Source organism: Rattus norvegicus, chromosome 5 (genome assembly GCF_036323735.1).
Source record: "Rattus norvegicus strain BN/NHsdMcwi chromosome 5, GRCr8, whole genome shotgun sequence".
Classification (NCBI taxonomy): Eukaryota; Metazoa; Chordata; class Mammalia; order Rodentia; family Muridae; genus Rattus; species Rattus norvegicus.
Genome location: NC_086023.1, coordinates 107,884,936 through 107,902,160, shown reverse-complemented (window position 1 = coordinate 107,902,160; position 17,225 = coordinate 107,884,936). Strand labels below are relative to the sequence as shown.

General features: G+C 43.2%; 1 protein-coding gene across 5 annotated transcripts in view; it reads right to left on the bottom strand.

Moving 5' to 3' along the window:
• Focad (focadhesin) overlaps window positions 1-17,225 on the bottom strand; it is a 321,997-nt gene that overhangs the window by 30,325 nt on the left and 274,447 nt on the right. For all 5 annotated transcript variants that reach the window (NM_001427695.1, XM_039111093.2, XM_017593754.3 and 2 more), the window contains 7 exons: window positions 14,806-14,895; window positions 8,513-8,660; window positions 6,459-6,578; window positions 4,968-5,090; window positions 4,433-4,510; window positions 3,691-3,762; window positions 1,313-1,415 (listed from right to left, as the gene is read on the bottom strand). In NM_001427695.1, the coding sequence (NP_001414624.1) occupies window positions 1,313-1,415; window positions 3,691-3,762; window positions 4,433-4,510; window positions 4,968-5,090; window positions 6,459-6,578; window positions 8,513-8,660; window positions 14,806-14,895 (734 nt within the window). The remainder of the gene's footprint in view (window positions 1-1,312; window positions 1,416-3,690; window positions 3,763-4,432; window positions 4,511-4,967; window positions 5,091-6,458; window positions 6,579-8,512; window positions 8,661-14,805; window positions 14,896-17,225) is intronic.

The window sequence follows — 17,225 nt, the reverse complement described above, 5'->3', positions numbered from 1 at the left end:
TTGTGCTTTTCCAGATACACAATTATTTTGTTCGGAAGAACCTGGGAGTAAAATGACTCACCACTAAGTGATCTGAATACATGGACCAAGTGCTCTGTAATACAACTATAAGTCCACACATGCACACATGCACACGTGCGCATGCGCACACACACACACACACACACACACACACACACACACACACACACACCCGCAAACCAAAAAAAAAGAAAAAAAAAAAAAAAAACCCTACCAAACTCTGGTACTATGTGCTGTTTTACCAGGATACTGTAAAAGCCCTGAGCTTCAAAACTAACATTAGCAAGGGTTTCTTCTGTCACTAAGCTTTTAAATTCCTTTTCCTACGATAATATGACAACTTCCAGCTGTATAAAGTTCATTATGCTGGGAAGACTATGGATCGGAATCCTCTGGCCAAAGCTGCAGAGGGACTGCTGTAAGGACAACATTACAGCAGCCCACACTCATGGTCACACTACCAGTAGACGAGCTGCCAGGAGTATGTGACGCTAAGTGTAGTGAGGGATCTTTGTTTTCTAAACCAGGTACAAGATGGCCGCTGGGTCAGAGTGACATTTACAAAGACCCAGGGACAGATATATTATGGTGGTTCTTTCCTCCAGAAAATCTCCACGTAAAAACGCATATCAAGCACATGAGAATTGTAATGTTTTTATTGCTTTTATCAAAAGATACAAATAGAAATGGCTTTGTTACTTGAAGAGCTAGGATTCCAAGCCCCGAGGAGGTGCACATCTTTGAATGTGCTTAGCTCTTTACCTTTATAAAGCCACTGGGCAGAAAAATCCCAGGCATAACTAAAAAAGCAGGTTTTTATGAGAACAGGGTCTTACTATATAGCTCTTCAGAGAGATTTTTTTTAAATGAAACATAACACTATTACTTTTAGTAAAAATAAAATGAGTATTCCAAGCTTTGAGGACCCGATTCTTTGTGTATGGGCTTGTCAGTATACAAAACCCTGCACATGACTCATGCAATATTTCTGAGGTGCATATTGTTTACTTGTAAAGTACAGGAATTTGACTGATTCCTACACTGTCCTCAAGGAAAGCAGAGAGGAAGTGTGAACAACATGGGGTTTGGAGGTCAATCAATCTACATGCAAAGCACCACTCCCTGCCAGTGAACTGCAGTAAGCCTAGAAGCCGCTCTTTACTTCATTTTGTTCAGAAACAAAATAAAGATCATAACACCCATCAATGTGGACAATCCCCTTAACAAAGTACAGAACACGGAACCAGCCATTCCTTCTTCCAGCTCTGGTGTATGAGGACTTTCATCTTACCGGAAGTTCTGCTTTGATTTGAAGACAAGGTGGATAGATGAAGATGTCCTAGCAGCCATATTGCATTTGATTGAAGACCAATCACCCCTGAGACACTGATGACCTGTTGTTGAAACAAAGCAGGATCGTAATGGGGCAAGAGCCAAGCCACCTCAAAGTCTCATGGACTGAGCAGGAGTTAGAGGCTGGGGTGAAAATGAGAAGCTCTGTAACAAGATGCTCATGTGTGGGTCCTATACTAGATCCGAAGCTTAGCACTAACTGCTGAGTATTTGCAGGATTAATCAATGAATCAATCAATCAGTCAACCCACCAACCCACCAATTATGGTATAAAGTACTAGCAGCATTCTTGGGTTTCACTGAATAAGACTGGTATAAAAAGAACTGGTCAAAAGAAAGCTGCAAAGAGCCTGAGCATGCAGCTCGGTTGGTAGAATGTTTGCCTGGTGTCTACAAGGCTGGTTCAGCTCTAGCACTGCACAGACCAAGTGTGGCAGCTCACGTCTGTCATCCCAACCCATGGGAGCAAGAGCAAGAGGACCAAGAGGAAAGAGTCCTCCTCAACAACAGTTTGATGCTAGTCTGAAACACATGGGATCCTGACTCAAAAGGAAAGAAATCCAGGAAGTAGAAAGGAAGGAAGAGTTAAAATAGAAACTTTATCTTCCCTTCTTTAATTTCTATCATTGCTTACTATAATCCATGAGCATTTTAAAATAATAGTTTTCTAATTCTTCCAACTTTTTACAACTTAAATTTCAGTAAAATTCTTTTTCTAAGGACGTTCTTTTTTTTCCCTCCATCTTTATTATATTGGGTATTTCTTATTTACATTTCAAATGTTATTCCCTTTCCCGGTTTCCAGGCCAACATTCCCCCTAACCCCTCCCCCTCCCCTTCTATATGGGTGTTCCCCTCCCCATCCTCCCCCCATTACCGCCCTCCCCTCCAACAATCACGTTCACTGGGGGTTCAGTCTTGGCAGGACCCAGGGCTCCCCCTCCACTGGTGCTCTTACTAGGATATTCATTGCTACCTATGAGGTCAGAGTCCAGGGTCAGTCCATGTATAGTCTTTAGGTAGTGGCTTAGTCCCTGGAAGCTCTGGTTGCTTGGCATTGTTGTTCATATGGGGTCTCAAGCCCCTTCAAGCTTTCCAGTTCTTTCTCTGATTCCTTCAACGGGATCCTGTTCTCAGTTCAGTGGTTGGCTGCTGGCATTCGTCTATGTATTTGCCATATTCTGGCTGTGTCTCTCAGGAGAGATCTACATCCAGTTCCTGTCAGCCTGCACTTCTTTGCTTCATCCATCTTGTCTAAATGGGTGGCTGTATATGTATGGGCCACGTGTGGGCAGGCTCTGAATAGTTGTTTCTTCTGCCTCTGTTCTAAACTTTGCCTCTCTCTTCCCTCCCAAGGGTATTCTTATTCCCCTTTTAAAGAAGGAGTGAAGCATTCACATTTTGATCATCCATCTTGAGTTTCATGTGTTCTGTGCATCTAGGGTAATTCAAGCATTTGGGCTAATAGCCACTTATCAATGAGTACATACCATGTGTGTTTGTCTATGATTGGGTTACCTCACTCAGGATGATATTTTCCAGTTCCATCCATTTTCTGAGCACATTCTTAATGATATATATATATATATAGTATTTTTTCTCTGCCCAGAAATGCATGCTTTTATAACATGAATTACTAAAACTTCTTTATGTGTTAGGTATTATAATTAACCATGTTTTATTAGACTGAAAACAAGTTTACTGTGTGGGAGGAAAAGTAAGGTAGAAAGCACTGGGTATCATAAGAGTAACAATCACAGAAACCGAGCTAGGCCCGATGCGTGGGGAGAGGCACCGCCACACTCAGGACGGCTGCAACACTGGTCAACACTTCAGCCTGTTCTTTCAAAGTTTACTTAGGAACTATGATATTTTAAAAAAGTAAAAGTAATAACAGATAAAAAAATTTAAAGGAGATGAATATGATTCTACTTACAAGAATAACAATGATAATTATTTACTCATTTGAACGAAGGCCACCTGACTACTGCTCCCCTGGTATCTGCCCTGCCCTTTGGCCACCTTCCATTTGTCCTTGTCACAAAAGCTGGATAACCCTTGCAAGGTCATGTTTAACTTTTTAAGGTGAAATCAATAGAAATGTAACTTTTTTAAAAAGCCAGGTTTCTTTTTTCCAGGAGCATAGCACATTTGTCAATGAGTGCAGGTCCACTGTCTACTTTGAAATTCCCCACGAACTCGGCAGGAATGTTAGACTTTCATATCTGCCAGGAAAGACACATGATAGCAAACAGTAGAAAAAGACAACAAAGGAGATGTGTGTCCCATCCAGGAACTGCAAATTCCGCTTCTTACCTCAGTTAAGGTTCGAATGACTTCATTAAGTCTTGCTTGAAACTGGGAGTTGTGGATGGCTTCTGACTGGAACTGAAAGAAGAAGCAGAAATGGCCCAGGGCATGAGCAGCCATCTAGGTGTGAGATGATTTATCAGCTATGAGAATATTTCAAGCCTGTAACTGGTGAGCTCCTCAAAGGCAGGGCCCAGGATTGATTTACATTGGTTTCTTAGCACCAATTCACAGTGGTACGTAACAGTCCCTCAAAGCTGTACCGTATGAACCAAGGCCTGCAATTCAGAACTGTGATGAACTCTCATACACACACACACACACAACACACACACACACACACACACACACACACACACACACACTTATGTCCACTGTGATAATGTTTCAGGATAGAACTTTGGCAAAAATTTAAACTAGAACATTACAGGTATGAACTGTTAATTCCTTGGGCATGAATTTTGAAATTTCTTATGCTTTAGTCACTCTCTTGGGCAGGAGAGTCTATGGAAAGTCCTTGCCTTAGGAGGTATAATTCCTATAAACTAAGAACAAGGACCAACTCTCTACAGACAGAATTCTCAGCTAAGAGTACTTTTTCACACAGCAAGGAACTGAAGGCCCCCGAGTAACTGTTTTACCATGAGCACAAACTCCTCTGCCCCTAGATAGTACGCCAACACCACTCTATGGCTGCTATGGTTACACAGTCATCTCAGTTCCCTCCCTTCAGAGTCCCTGGCTTTACCTGCATGACATCCACATCGGAGCCTACCAGTGCCACCAGGCCATGAAGGGCTGCCAGACAGAGCATGGTGGGGGCACCCTGCAAACCAAGAATCAAAATGGTCAAAAGCGAAGCACCTCAGGTTTGAAATTTACATGAGTTACTGCTACACAGGCAAGTCAATGGCCAAGACTGAAAAAAGACATAGGATCGATACAATCAACAACTGATAACTGACCCCCAAATAGCAACAGAATAAAACAAAGTAAAACGTCACGGCAGCTATGTCACAGAAATGATAAGAAGCCACCCATTTTTTCAGAAAATCAAACATTGTTTTAAAAGCTAAGGCATAATCAAGTAGCCAGCTTTTAAAAATAAAACCATCTGAATGGTTGACATGTTAATCGACTTGTAAAAGTAGATGTCTCTTTCACTTGAAATTACCCACATATGCTACAGAACTTTAGCAGTTTCTATAAAGGATCCAATAAATCAGTTCTTTTTTTTCCCCCCTTTTAAAAATTTATACTAGCATGCAGGAGGTGACTTTTACCTCTGACAGGACAATTTTAATCCAGCTGGGGCGAAGTCTGTTGCCCAAGTCTTCAGCTTTTCCATGTCCACACACAGACAACCCATAAACCAAGTTTCCTAAGGCCAGTGCAAAGCCTGAAGTCTGATACAAACAAAAATAGGGGTGAGGGAAAACAAGACGTAGATTAGGATTCATATAGAACATACACTGTACAGAGCAAACCGAGCATTTCTAGGGCTCCTATCCCTACATGGACTTTGGAAACAGAGTCTGACGCAGGGAGTTCTGCTGCTGTTGCCTTAGGAGAATTCTTACTGTCAATCAAAAGCTCAATCAATCTAAATTCTCAGAACAGGGTGCGGCAAGTGAGAAGCCAGTGGTTCACCAACCAAGGTCAAGTCACCTCCTATGCAAGAAAATGTGCAGCATACGGACACTTCTGACTTTGTTACTGCAAAGTGTATCCTGAACACGTGACCACAGATAGGCTCACAGAGTAGTAATGACATCACTAAGACCAGTGGCTCCTGAAGTAATTCACAAAGGCCAGCACTAAGACACGGAGAACCCTTTCTGAAGAGTCCTATGAGGGGGATTCTATGGCACGTTGTAATTACAATTCTTTCTCATTGTCTCCAGCACAGACAGCAGCTCATGGGCATCAAGAACTCCCACAGTTGTGCAGAACTATCTTCAGAACTATCTTTATCTTGAAAAATAAAAACTCTGCTATTAAACTTCCCTACCCCCTACCCTAGAGGCAACCACCAGTCTACTTCCTGTCCCTGTGAACTGACTCTAAGGAGGAACTCTATGGATCTCACACAAGCACAGCTGGGCAGCATTTTCTTGTGATTAGCGCTCATCTCCCTTAGCACAGATCACAGCGAATGTCAAAGGTTCCTTTTTAAAGGGTGATTGTTATTTAAGAGCAAACGTTTTAAGCATAATTTTTAAGAATTTAAACCTTCCTTTACATCCTCAGTTATGAATGGAAATCGTCTGTCTTGAGTTTGCCAGTTTGACTTAATCAGAGCCCTATAAGCATGTATAACTTTTTAAAGTTTTGTCATTACCCTTATGTAAGTCTTACAAATTCAAATTTCTTCCCCTCAACATAGTTTCTTGCTTTACCTGAATTTTATTCTAGCCACATATTTTAGGATTTTATGAATATAGAGTAATGGTTTGAAAAATTAAAATAAAAAACACCTTCCATTCCAGCACTGGGAAGGTAGAGGCAAGCAGATCTCGACTGAGGCCAGCCTGGTCTACATACTGAGAGCTAGCTCAGCCAGAGATGTACTGTCTTGATATCCACAGTCAGTCAATATATTCTCAGCCAAATGTCCACAGAAGCTGAGAAGTAAAACAAGAGAAGGGTATCTGGTGGCCATGGGCTGCTGGCACTGTTCTAGACACAGCAGAGTCCATCCCAGTAAGTCAGTCAGCACCATGCAACAGCAACAGGAAACTCGAGGAGAGAAACACTGAGGGACACATAACAACCTGCTGGTTGTTCTCCACCAACAGCTGGAGCTTGGTCATAGTCTCTTCAGCCTCCACAGCCTCAATAATGCCAGCACTGAACGCTGATGTACACACACAGCTAAGTGTGTAGGCAAGGACCTGAGAAGAAAACCGAGCAGAAAAGAACGTTTGCTTACGGGCAGAAACCAAAGACCATGACTTGGTTGCTACAGTTCATCTGTCAAAGTTCTCCCCAGAAGGACTGAATTTAGATACAGACACTGCAGACTGGGTACAGTTTGCTGTCTGACTTATACTGTGTTTCACAAGAGGCTCAAGATGGGGTTCATCTTAGATAGGACTTGAAGGCTCAGATGCCCATAGCTATGAGGGAGAACCAGAATTCAAATTAAGGACTTCGGCTGTTAGACCAGTGGTTCCTAGCCTGTAGGTCTCGATCCCTTTGGCAACCCACTATCTCTGGAAATATTTATATTACAACTCATAAGAGTAGCAAAATTAGACTTAGGAGGTAGCAACAGAAATCATTTTATGGTTGGGGGTCACCATGAGGAACTATATTAAAGGGTCACAGCACTGGGAAGGTTGACTACGACGGCTCTAAACCAAATCTGGCTTACAGTGCCATGCCACCGCACAGCACATTCAAACAGCACAGGAAAATAGGTCCTTACTAGCTATGAAGTGCCTTGGTCTCCACCCCACACTCCCAGGAGAGGGCAGTAAAGATGAGAAACAGCTGTGTTTCCAATCCCTAGGCGGGCCTGAGAGCATGAATGAACAGGAACTGCGTGACGCTGAGAGGGGTTTTGCAGATGTCATTGTATGGGTGTGCAAACTTAGCAAGTAAATGAATGAACAAACAAATAAAGAAGAACTGATAATGGGAGCCGAGTGGCCCAAGCTGACATCTGGAGGGCCCGTAAGTTTGAGAAAGTGAGTTTCTGCAAAGCAGAGTCTATGTTTAAGAGCATGAATGTGCTTTTTCCTGCAGTGTCCAGTATTCACCAACAAGCCCTTCCTCATAAAGATGCTGCTTCGATTAAGGAGAAAGTTCAACTCCTAGCACTGGCTGATGTGTACAATGTAAGCCACTTACAAGGAAGCAGCCAGATATAAAACATCTGAGGAGGGCCAAGACTACTTCCTGGTGGACTTATTAATCAAAAGACCACAGCAGACAAAAGCATCTGTTAAAATACCCTGGCTTTTGCTGGTTGATCAAATAGTTCTTTCTTTGACATAAAAGTACATTCTACATGTATAGATACACTATATATGCATCCATGCTTTTAAATCGTGCACAACACTGCTTAAAAAATGGAAATGCAGTGCATACCTAGAACAAAACTTCAACCCTCTGTGTCACAAAGAAATTCCCCAATTCAACAAGGCCCATTGCTGAAAACAGACGAGCTGGGCGGGAAACAGAGCAGCCATTATGTCCCCATCAATAGCTTGTGGGCAGGCTGGGAGAAAACAGAATCTGCTCTAATGAGAAGGAGAATCTGGCCCGGCCACAAGGTCATCCCTGCCCCTCCCAATGGGGGGCGTGGGCAGCTCAGCTTTACCTGGGCACAACAGAGAAGACATGACCCAGAGCTAACGCAGCACAGCTCAGCGTGGGTCACATGTCAGTGGTGTCACCCCAGCTCTATTGATGTATATTTTTCCTCCACACTGTAGAAAAAAACCTTTTCACGAAATGTGGTATAGGGAATTTCCTCCATCATTTTCATACTAGTGGGCACTTATTGTGGCTTCTTAAGCTTGTTTCTGAGTTGGTTTTAAAGTTGCATTTCACTTGAGGACAATTCTGGAAAGCCTTGATTTGCCCTCCAGAAGGTGCATGCATTCTCTAATGGTTCTCATCTCAGACACCAGGTGAGTCTAAGGACGATTTGGAAGCCTCACGGCATTTTATAGATGGTTTGCCACTCAGCTTTTCTGCTTACTGCAGCTCTAAGTGGGGGTTTCAGTCAGAGAGCTACTGAATTATGAGACAAAGAAAGTGGCAATGACATAGCAGCAAGAGCCAGCAGAGCAAGATGAGACAGACCCCCTCTGCCTACCTCCTGAAATGTCCTGCTCTGGCTCCCGCTCTCATCCAGGTAGGCAGACAGCTTCCGCAGGGATGCTGCCACATGAACGCGTGACTCTGTGTGGCTGCTGTGGCTCATGAGGGACAGGGCAAGTCCAACTCCCAGTATACAGCCGGTGCTTGGATGCCAAAAGAGACAGTGTCAGGGTCACACACAACATGACTGCTCCACACTCCCACAGGAGCTCATGGGGCTCTGAAACTGAAGTGTAACAGAGGGTTCCACTTCTGCCTGGCTAACGGTGCTCTGTGACTGCTGACTTCTTCTCTCAAAAGGAAAAGTTTATACCAAAACCTACATGCAGGGTTGGGACTGGAGGTCATTAGTAATATACTTGACCGAGGCTCTAGTTTCAATCCTTAGTAGAGGGTTGAGAGACACAGACAGACAGACAGACAGACAGACAGACAGACATATCTCTCTATCTATCTATCTATCTATCTATCTATCTATCTATCTATCGAGAGAAGGAAAGGGAAAGGGAGAGAGGGAAAGGGAGAGAGAGAGGCAAAGGGAGAGAGAGAGGAATAGAGGGAGAAAGAGAACGAGTATCTCCCCGTAGACATACCCAGCACTACCACCACCAACTACCAAGCATCAGAAAGCCCTGGCCCACCAGACAGTAACAAACACACAAAGTTTGACTTAAACTCTGGTGAGAAACGGCTCTATTTCTGCCCTCACAGAAATTCCCACATCCTCCCCTCTGGCCCATGCTTAAGGGGAAATGGGTCAAACTCCAGGGTGGGAGCGAAGGCGCTCTGGTTACAGACAGAATCAGTGCAGAGCACAGTGGTGCTGAGCGCCCGTGTTTCCCAGTCAACTCCAACAAGTGGAATCTCTTTCTTAAAGAAACCGTGCATTCATCTGTGCACAATGACATTAATCCTTCTCTCCCCTCTGCTCTCTCCGAGTACCACTAGGTCAGAAGAGAAAATGGACAAATGACAGGCTTGTCAAAAGTTACCCCTTGTGACAATTCAATTGGAATCTGGGGCTTTGTGTCCCAATCCCCTGAAAGGACACATACCATTTAAAGAAAAGAATTGCTCTCAAGAAAATTCAGGTTAGTATTCTAACACAGTGCACCTATGGCCATCTTTCCCTTTTAAAGTTTTTCTCCTTACTGTTGCTTTTTAACTGGAGGTAATGCCAAGCATTCAGAAAACATGCTATTGGTGCTGGTTTGGCACTCCCCTTCCCCCCACCCCCAACATGGTATACACAGCTAAAGCAGGCATTCCAGGGCTTTTCTCCAACATCCATATGGAAAGTAATTTTTCTCTTAAATAGCATTCATGCCTTTGGCTGGTGTCAGTTACCTTCCTATGAACACTCGAACTACGTGTGCCTAAACAGCCCTGTGTAAACACAGCTTCCACCCCTGACAGTAGAGACCAGGAAGGATACATGGGATTCAGGATGTGCTAAGAATACACAGAGAGCTTTCGAGAGAGCACAATCAGAAAAAGGGACTTCCGTCCCTAGTCTGTGGCTCCACCTGCCATGCCCAAGGCCCCGTCATGCCCTGCATGGTATCATGATGATACCCATGAGGAGGCAACTCAGTGTTTTTCTAGTTCTGTTGCATAACAAACAGCACAAGGGAGTCCTGTGTGGAGCTGCCAACTCTCCAGCATCCCTCAGTTAGGCAGGGCTGCTGTTGCAGCTCCCAGCAGCCTAACAAGTTCAACAGCTAATGCATTTCCCACCAGCTAAACCAGCGCCCAGGGCTGCACGCTCTGGGGCTACATGCTCTGAGGCCAATCAAATTTCTGAAGGAAGGCTACTTTTGATTGGAAGGAATTTAAAGCTTTTGTTTTAATTAGGGATCTACAGGGAAAGTTTTTTAAGCTATCTTTCCATATTGGCACATGTAGAGCAGACAGAATTAGACAACGGTATAATTAGACACAGTCTGATTCATATTTTGACAAATTTGACTACTGTTCTTCCTTTGACTATGTAATTGCTACTTATCCTTCATATTTAAATGGTTCTTGCTTGAGACACCATCCCAAGCCCAGGAGAGAATCTCTTTAAAACTCTTACATGGCCCCTTGTATAAGGCATGCCCTACAATTTTAATTATAAATTATGAAGAGAAACTCTTTGGGGAATTACTTCTTCTCTAACCTCACAGTTCTTTGACAAAAGATATCTTTTTTTTTTTTTTTTTTTATTTTTCTTCACTAAAGTATACCTTCAGCCTCCGGTATTCAACTTGATGCACAGAGGCACTAACCCAGTATTTGCTGTGTGCTGGAAAATTGGCTAACTGGGTTTTGTAAGTGTTGGGTAGACAGAGCATCTACATGAGGGGGGAGAGGGGAAACACATACATGTGCATACTCACACACACATGCACAGTTCCTGATGTCTATGTTTAGTTGCCAAAAGTAAACATACTATATAAGATTCTATCAGGAAAACACAATTTCTATCTCTTGCCAAACTACATGAAGGCAGTCAAATGTTGTATTTGTATGGACAGATGATTTCTCTCAATACTCAAATAAAAATCGGGGCTTACTGTTCTTAATGAACAAGCAAGTTTGCCGATTCTGCTTTTCAAGGTATCCTAGACTACAGTTCTTCTGCAGCACTTCAAAGGGACATGTGACTTTCTACACCAGAGATCTAAGGCACAGTTGCAGCTCTACTCAGAGCTGCAGTGTTAGCTGACTGTATCATATGATTGCACAGTCTAACTGTGTATGCATGTGTTGACAGAGATTATGTTGAATGATATCTGTAGTAAGTCTGATACCCTTAGTGTATTTCTCAAATGTTAGTCTTTCTCTTCTGAATTAAATAATCCATTGACCTTTTGAATGTATTTTTGTCCCCCACCTCCAATTTTTAGTTTAAACCTAGAAAGCATCCCGAAAGATTTCTTTTCATTTCAAATCTTTCATAATTTAATGCCCTAAGTCTTAAAAACTATCTAAAATGATTAGCTCACCATTTCCACCCATTGGACCCACTCTGGGATTTTCTGGCTATATCTGCCAGCTCTATATCACAAATCACTTGGACAGATGTAGTTTTCACATGATCCATCCACTGAAAACAAAAGGGAGTTAAGGGTTGGTGCCTCCAACTGCTAAAGTGAAAACAACTGATGTTAGATCCTCGATGGAGTTTTGGAGTGGCTAGTATAAATATTACTAACTGAAATAGAATTAACTGAAAAAGTTAGAGGGGATTTTAATTATAAGGTTCTATACATGGGCTGGAGAGATGGCTCAGTGGGTAAGAGTGCTGCTCTGAAAGCAAGAGGCTCTAATCTCAGCATGGGTGTAAGAGTCAGGCACGGTCATGTGTGCTTGTCACTTCAGCATGAGGAGATGGAGACAGTAGATCCTGGGAGCCTTTTGACAAGCTATCCCAGCCAAAACAGTAGAACAGTGAGAAGCCCTATCCTAAGACATACAATGGAAAACAATAATGAACCCCCCCAATACCCTCCTGTGTGTGTGCATGGACTAGGTGCATGCATGTGCACACAGAAAGACAGCAAGGGAGGGAGGGAGGGAGGGAGGGAGGGAGGGAGGGAGGGAGGGAGGGAGGGAGGGAGGGAGGGAGGGAACGAACAAGTAAAACTCTGCTTGCTGTCTTGCTATTACTTATTTGAATGTCTTATCACAGTGTATTAAGACATTATCAGCAAAACACCCACAAAATAATACCCAGATCTTGTTTATGTTGTCATATCAACTGAGAGATTGTGATAATACTCTTCTAAGATAATCACAGACAAGTCTCGAACTCCCTAGCTTACTGCTAGCAATCCTACAGATTAAGTACAAGCCGCATCATAATTAGTTCTAATAACAGTTAACATTTGTTTAGCACTTTGCCCTTTACAAAGCACAATTTAAATGTTATTGTATTTGTAACAGCTCAATAGTAATTAACCAAAGCTCAGGTCATTGATGAATAACAGGACCAGAGTTAGGGCTGTCAGGACTGCGATGGCAAAGAGATGACCACTAGGTGGCAGCAGAATGTTAGTAATAGCGCCAGACACCCAGCACAGGTATTCCCCTCTCAGCAGCCAGAGTCTGACCCAGTAAATCAGGGAATCCTGGTGTATTTGCTCTGGGAGAATTCTCTCATTTGAAGTAGAAATATTTAATCATCTTACAACAGTGTTTTTACTATCTCAGTGGCGGATGGAGGTTTGCCCATTATGCCATACTCTGGGCATTTTGGCCTGAGCCAAGTCAGAAAAGGAGAAATAACTTCTTTTTTCTTTATTTCGTGGGGACACTTGAATGTCGATGATGACGGCGATAATAATGTCACCTATTTCCAAGTATGAAATGCTCTCTTCCCACTGAACTATGTTCTCCACACTGTATTACACAAGACGAAGAAACATGGTTTTGAATTCAGACGTCCTAGACCCACTTCTTAATTGTGCCACTTACGAAGCAAGAGTGTCATCTCAGAGACTAGCTTTCTTTATGTTCACACTGATGAAGAGTCCTGCCTCGAGCTCTCTCTCCATTGTGATCAGGACTGAAGAACGCAAGGCACACATATGAAATGCAGCTGCTGGACAAGTGCCAGAGAAGCCCAAGACTGAGAAAGACCGCCATCCAGGGCTGACAGCTCAGGGCGCTGATGGATGGACTGAGGAAATACTGAGCTCCACTAACAGTAGGAACGCTGAGGTTTAGATGGGAGAGGGAAGCCTGCTTGGAGGGTTGGACCTAAATAAAAACAAGCACCTCTCTATCCAGTGAGAAGGTGTTTCACATTCCTCTGTGGGAGTGGCCCCTGTCCAGGCCCACTCTTAAATACTGCTCCTTACTGCAACGAGGAGAATCAGGAGAGGAAAAGAATGAGGAAATAAGAATCATGAAAATAAACTTTAAGGTTAGAACACTTAGACAGGTGATACCTTTAAGACATAGAACACATATACCATAGCGATGGATGCAAACAGCATGTGTTCTCTACAGTTCCAGTTGGTGAGCACCTTGCAGTGTTTGAACTGTAAGCTTCTCCATATCTTTCTAACATCCTGAGCTATGGCTGTGGGGAGTCTCTTGGGAGAATGAGCAGGAAGAAAGGAAAGGTCTGATGCAGAAGTCTTACCTATTGGCCAGTCAGATAATAGGAATGCAAATATTAGACTCAGAATTAGACTTAGATTTGAACAATAACCACATGTCTTCACTCCTCTCATTAGTCATTTTCTATATTCAGAAGGCTTCAACCTCACACCCCCTTCCCGTATTCAGACTGTACTCTAAAGATGTCACAGGATCCATGAGGATCTCTTGAAGAACTGTCCTCAGGTTTCTATTCAGTCTTATCCTGCATATGAAGATGTCATCAGTGCTGCCCACTACAGAGACCAACTGTATTTGCTTCCCTTTGCATGGCTACGTCATTACTGTACTCTGTTAGTCTGAGCCCAACAAACTCGATGCTATCTATGGATAACAGGAAAGGGCAAACTGTTCTGATCTGTTGTGTTTTCTAGGAACAATGGACCCCAGAGCATTCAAACTTAGAAGGACAGAGATTCCAAAACATACAAGTCAAAAGGTGCAAGCTATTGTTGACAAAAATCCACAAAACCTAACAAAACCATATTCTTCAGCCATACAACTCTCAGGGATTAGAGATTAGATGTACACTAGCATGTTTAACAGTTTTTACATTCTTGTTCTTTTATGATTATTTTCATTCTGTTATCTTTCAATATTAGATTGAGACCATAAAAGTTAAGATGTTTCGTTTAAAAAAAACCAAAAACAAAAAACTTAACAAAGCATGAGGACCAAACAGGGGTTTGTGGAAGACCCGTACCCATTAAAAAGATTGTGAACCTCTGATATAATAAATGGCTGTTTCCACGAGATGCCTCAGATGATGGTTTTACAGAGAAATTCAAACTGTCACAGACTCTCTTTGTCCACTCCTATTCAAATCATTTTAGCTAATCTTGAAGCAAGGTTAAGTGAGGCATCCTGGTCAGTATGCCCAAAGCAAGACAAAAGTCTTGGAAACAGGAGGATTAAGCTACAAGATGGCACACAGTGCTCTGCATATGAGGAACTGTCCACTGATAACAGGGTTTTGGAACCAAGCAGCTTTGGTGCAAGCTTCTTTACCATTACTACTGAGCACTCTCTGCCATGGAGCTCCAGAGTAGATCCTGCACACGCTTCAGCGCAGCCTCCGAAGCTTACTGCAAGTATCAGCCAGACTCTAAGCATGAGTTATGAACATAGCCAACGTACTTGTGTTCAAGACTGGGGTCGAAACAGCAGCTCTCCAGGGCATCCAAGGACTTCATCAGAAGAAGGCTCATCTGTTGGCCAGACATGTCACTAGATGAAGAGACGAGGACAAAGGATTACTGATAATCACTCAACTATTCATGTTCATGGCATATCTGGGAGTGTAGGCTCAATGGTAGAGTGCTTGCCCAGTATGCCTAAGACTCTGGATTGGATCTACAAGACAAAGAAAATGCATTCTGGCCCAGAGAAATGGCTTGACCGGTAAGGGTGCTGGTCTAACACAGTCACTGAGCCTGACCATTTGTGCTTGATTTCCAGAACCAACACAATGGAGTTCAAATGATTCCTACCAATTATCTTCCAATCTCCACATGTGCACCATGACACACACACCACACACATGTAAACATATATACAGATGGATACATGCTAATAAAAGAGTCAAAGTTCTTCAAATAAAGTCTTCTTCTGTCACTATCTGCTGGAAATTTTAGCATTCCTTTATATGTTAAAATGCAGTAACAATATGGTGACTCGTATATGCCATTTTATAGACAGGGTAACTGAAAACTGTTCAGTACTCAGGTTGTGAAGGATATAACCAATTACAAACAATAAGCCCTAAAGCTTCCTTTGATTTCTCCCTGTGTGTTTAAATTTGAAACCACTGAAGAACACAATTTCAAACATTTCTAAGAATATAAAAGTGATGCTTTTGAAGCAAATTGAATAAAACTATTGATAAAGCTGTTATTCATTCCAAATTTCTCCTCTCTTGGGAGGGATGCAGGTTGTGACTCCATGTCTAGCTGTGTGGGCTGCCAGTTAGCATTTTCCTTTAATAACAGTTGTTAAGGGGAAACGTACCTAGCCCTACATTTTTGTGCTTCTGTGTAATGACTGGTCTTTATAATCGTCTTACTGAGAATTAAGACTAGATAGTTAAAGGAAGTGTGGAGGGAGCTCTCTGGCTCTTTCTTCAGGCAAAGCTGTGGGCTTCCTCACTCCCTGTATTGCCCTGGGGTTCCTAGAGCTCAAGCCCCTTCTCTTCACCCGCAGACCACATTGGATAAAACGCAGCCCAACGATACCAGGCAGCCAGAGGACACTTTACAGCTTCCCAACCAAGACTGCTGTGGGGCTTGTCAACATAGATTGTACTGTGGCATGAGAGAAGCCTTGGTGGGCAGGTGGATGGACAGACAGACAGACATATAGACAGACAGACAGACAGACACACACACACACACACAGAGTATAGGAGGGGCATTCAATAAATAAGTTCCTTTAGAGTTATTCTTAGGAATAAAGTATTTGCATCCTCTACAGGTTAGGGCAGAGGCAAGAAGCTTCCTGTAGTGAACCTTCCTGAATAATCCTAAATAGAAATTCAAATTCAGGAAAGTCATGAGCCGGATGTGAGGAGTCTCTGCTAGGAGGGAGAATGTACCTGGGACAGTGCGGTGCCGACGTCTGTTCTCTTACGGGTACTTCACACACCCATTTCAAGCCAAAAGCTCTCTTGGTACTTAGCTTTCTTTCACTTGTGTTTTGCCTGCATGCCTATTTGTGCACCATGTGTATGCCTGGTGCCCAAGGAAGCCAGAAAATGGCACAGGATGCTCTGGGACTGGTGTTTGCGAGCTGCTATGTGGGTACTGGGAATCAAATTCCAGCCCTAGAGCAGCCAGTGCTCCTAACCACTGAGTCATCTCTCCGGCCCCTATGTTTAATTTTTCAGATTCATTTTATTTTTGATTTTCTGTCTGTGCTTGCTGCCTGTGTAGGAGTGTGTGCTCCCCTTAGAAGCTACCAGGGTGTATTAGAGACTCTGGAGCTACAGTTATGGTTACACTGAGCCACCAACAAGGTACTAGGTGTCAAACTCAGGTTGTCTGGAAAAGCAGCAAGCACTCATAACCACTGAGGCATCTCTTCAGCCCCTAACCTTTATTTGAGGGAAAAAAAAAACAACAACAAAATGACAAGTCTGAAAAGTTGGAACATCTGGTAATATTGTAATTACCAAGTGAAACATCTACTGGTAGAAAGAGCAAATATTTCTGATTTCTCTGATCTAGAAGAAGTGGGTAAGTGGGAGCCAGGGGTTATGATATGTTGGTGACTACCCTCTCGAGACACAGGGCCCACAGAAGGAATAATGCTATGAGGCAGAGCTAACATCTGCAGGTAGTCAGCACGGTGGCACACACCTTTAACCCCAGCACTCAGGAGGCAGATCTCCAACCCTGAGGCCAGCCTGGTCAGCACAGCCATGCCCACATAGACAGGCCCTGTCTTAAAAAGCTATCAAACCAATCTACCAGTACTCTGAGTGACCCACTGTGGACGAGCTTCCTGTGTCCTTCCGCAGGATTCCCCACAGGTACAAACTCAAGTAAGAGAGACGGGGTGGA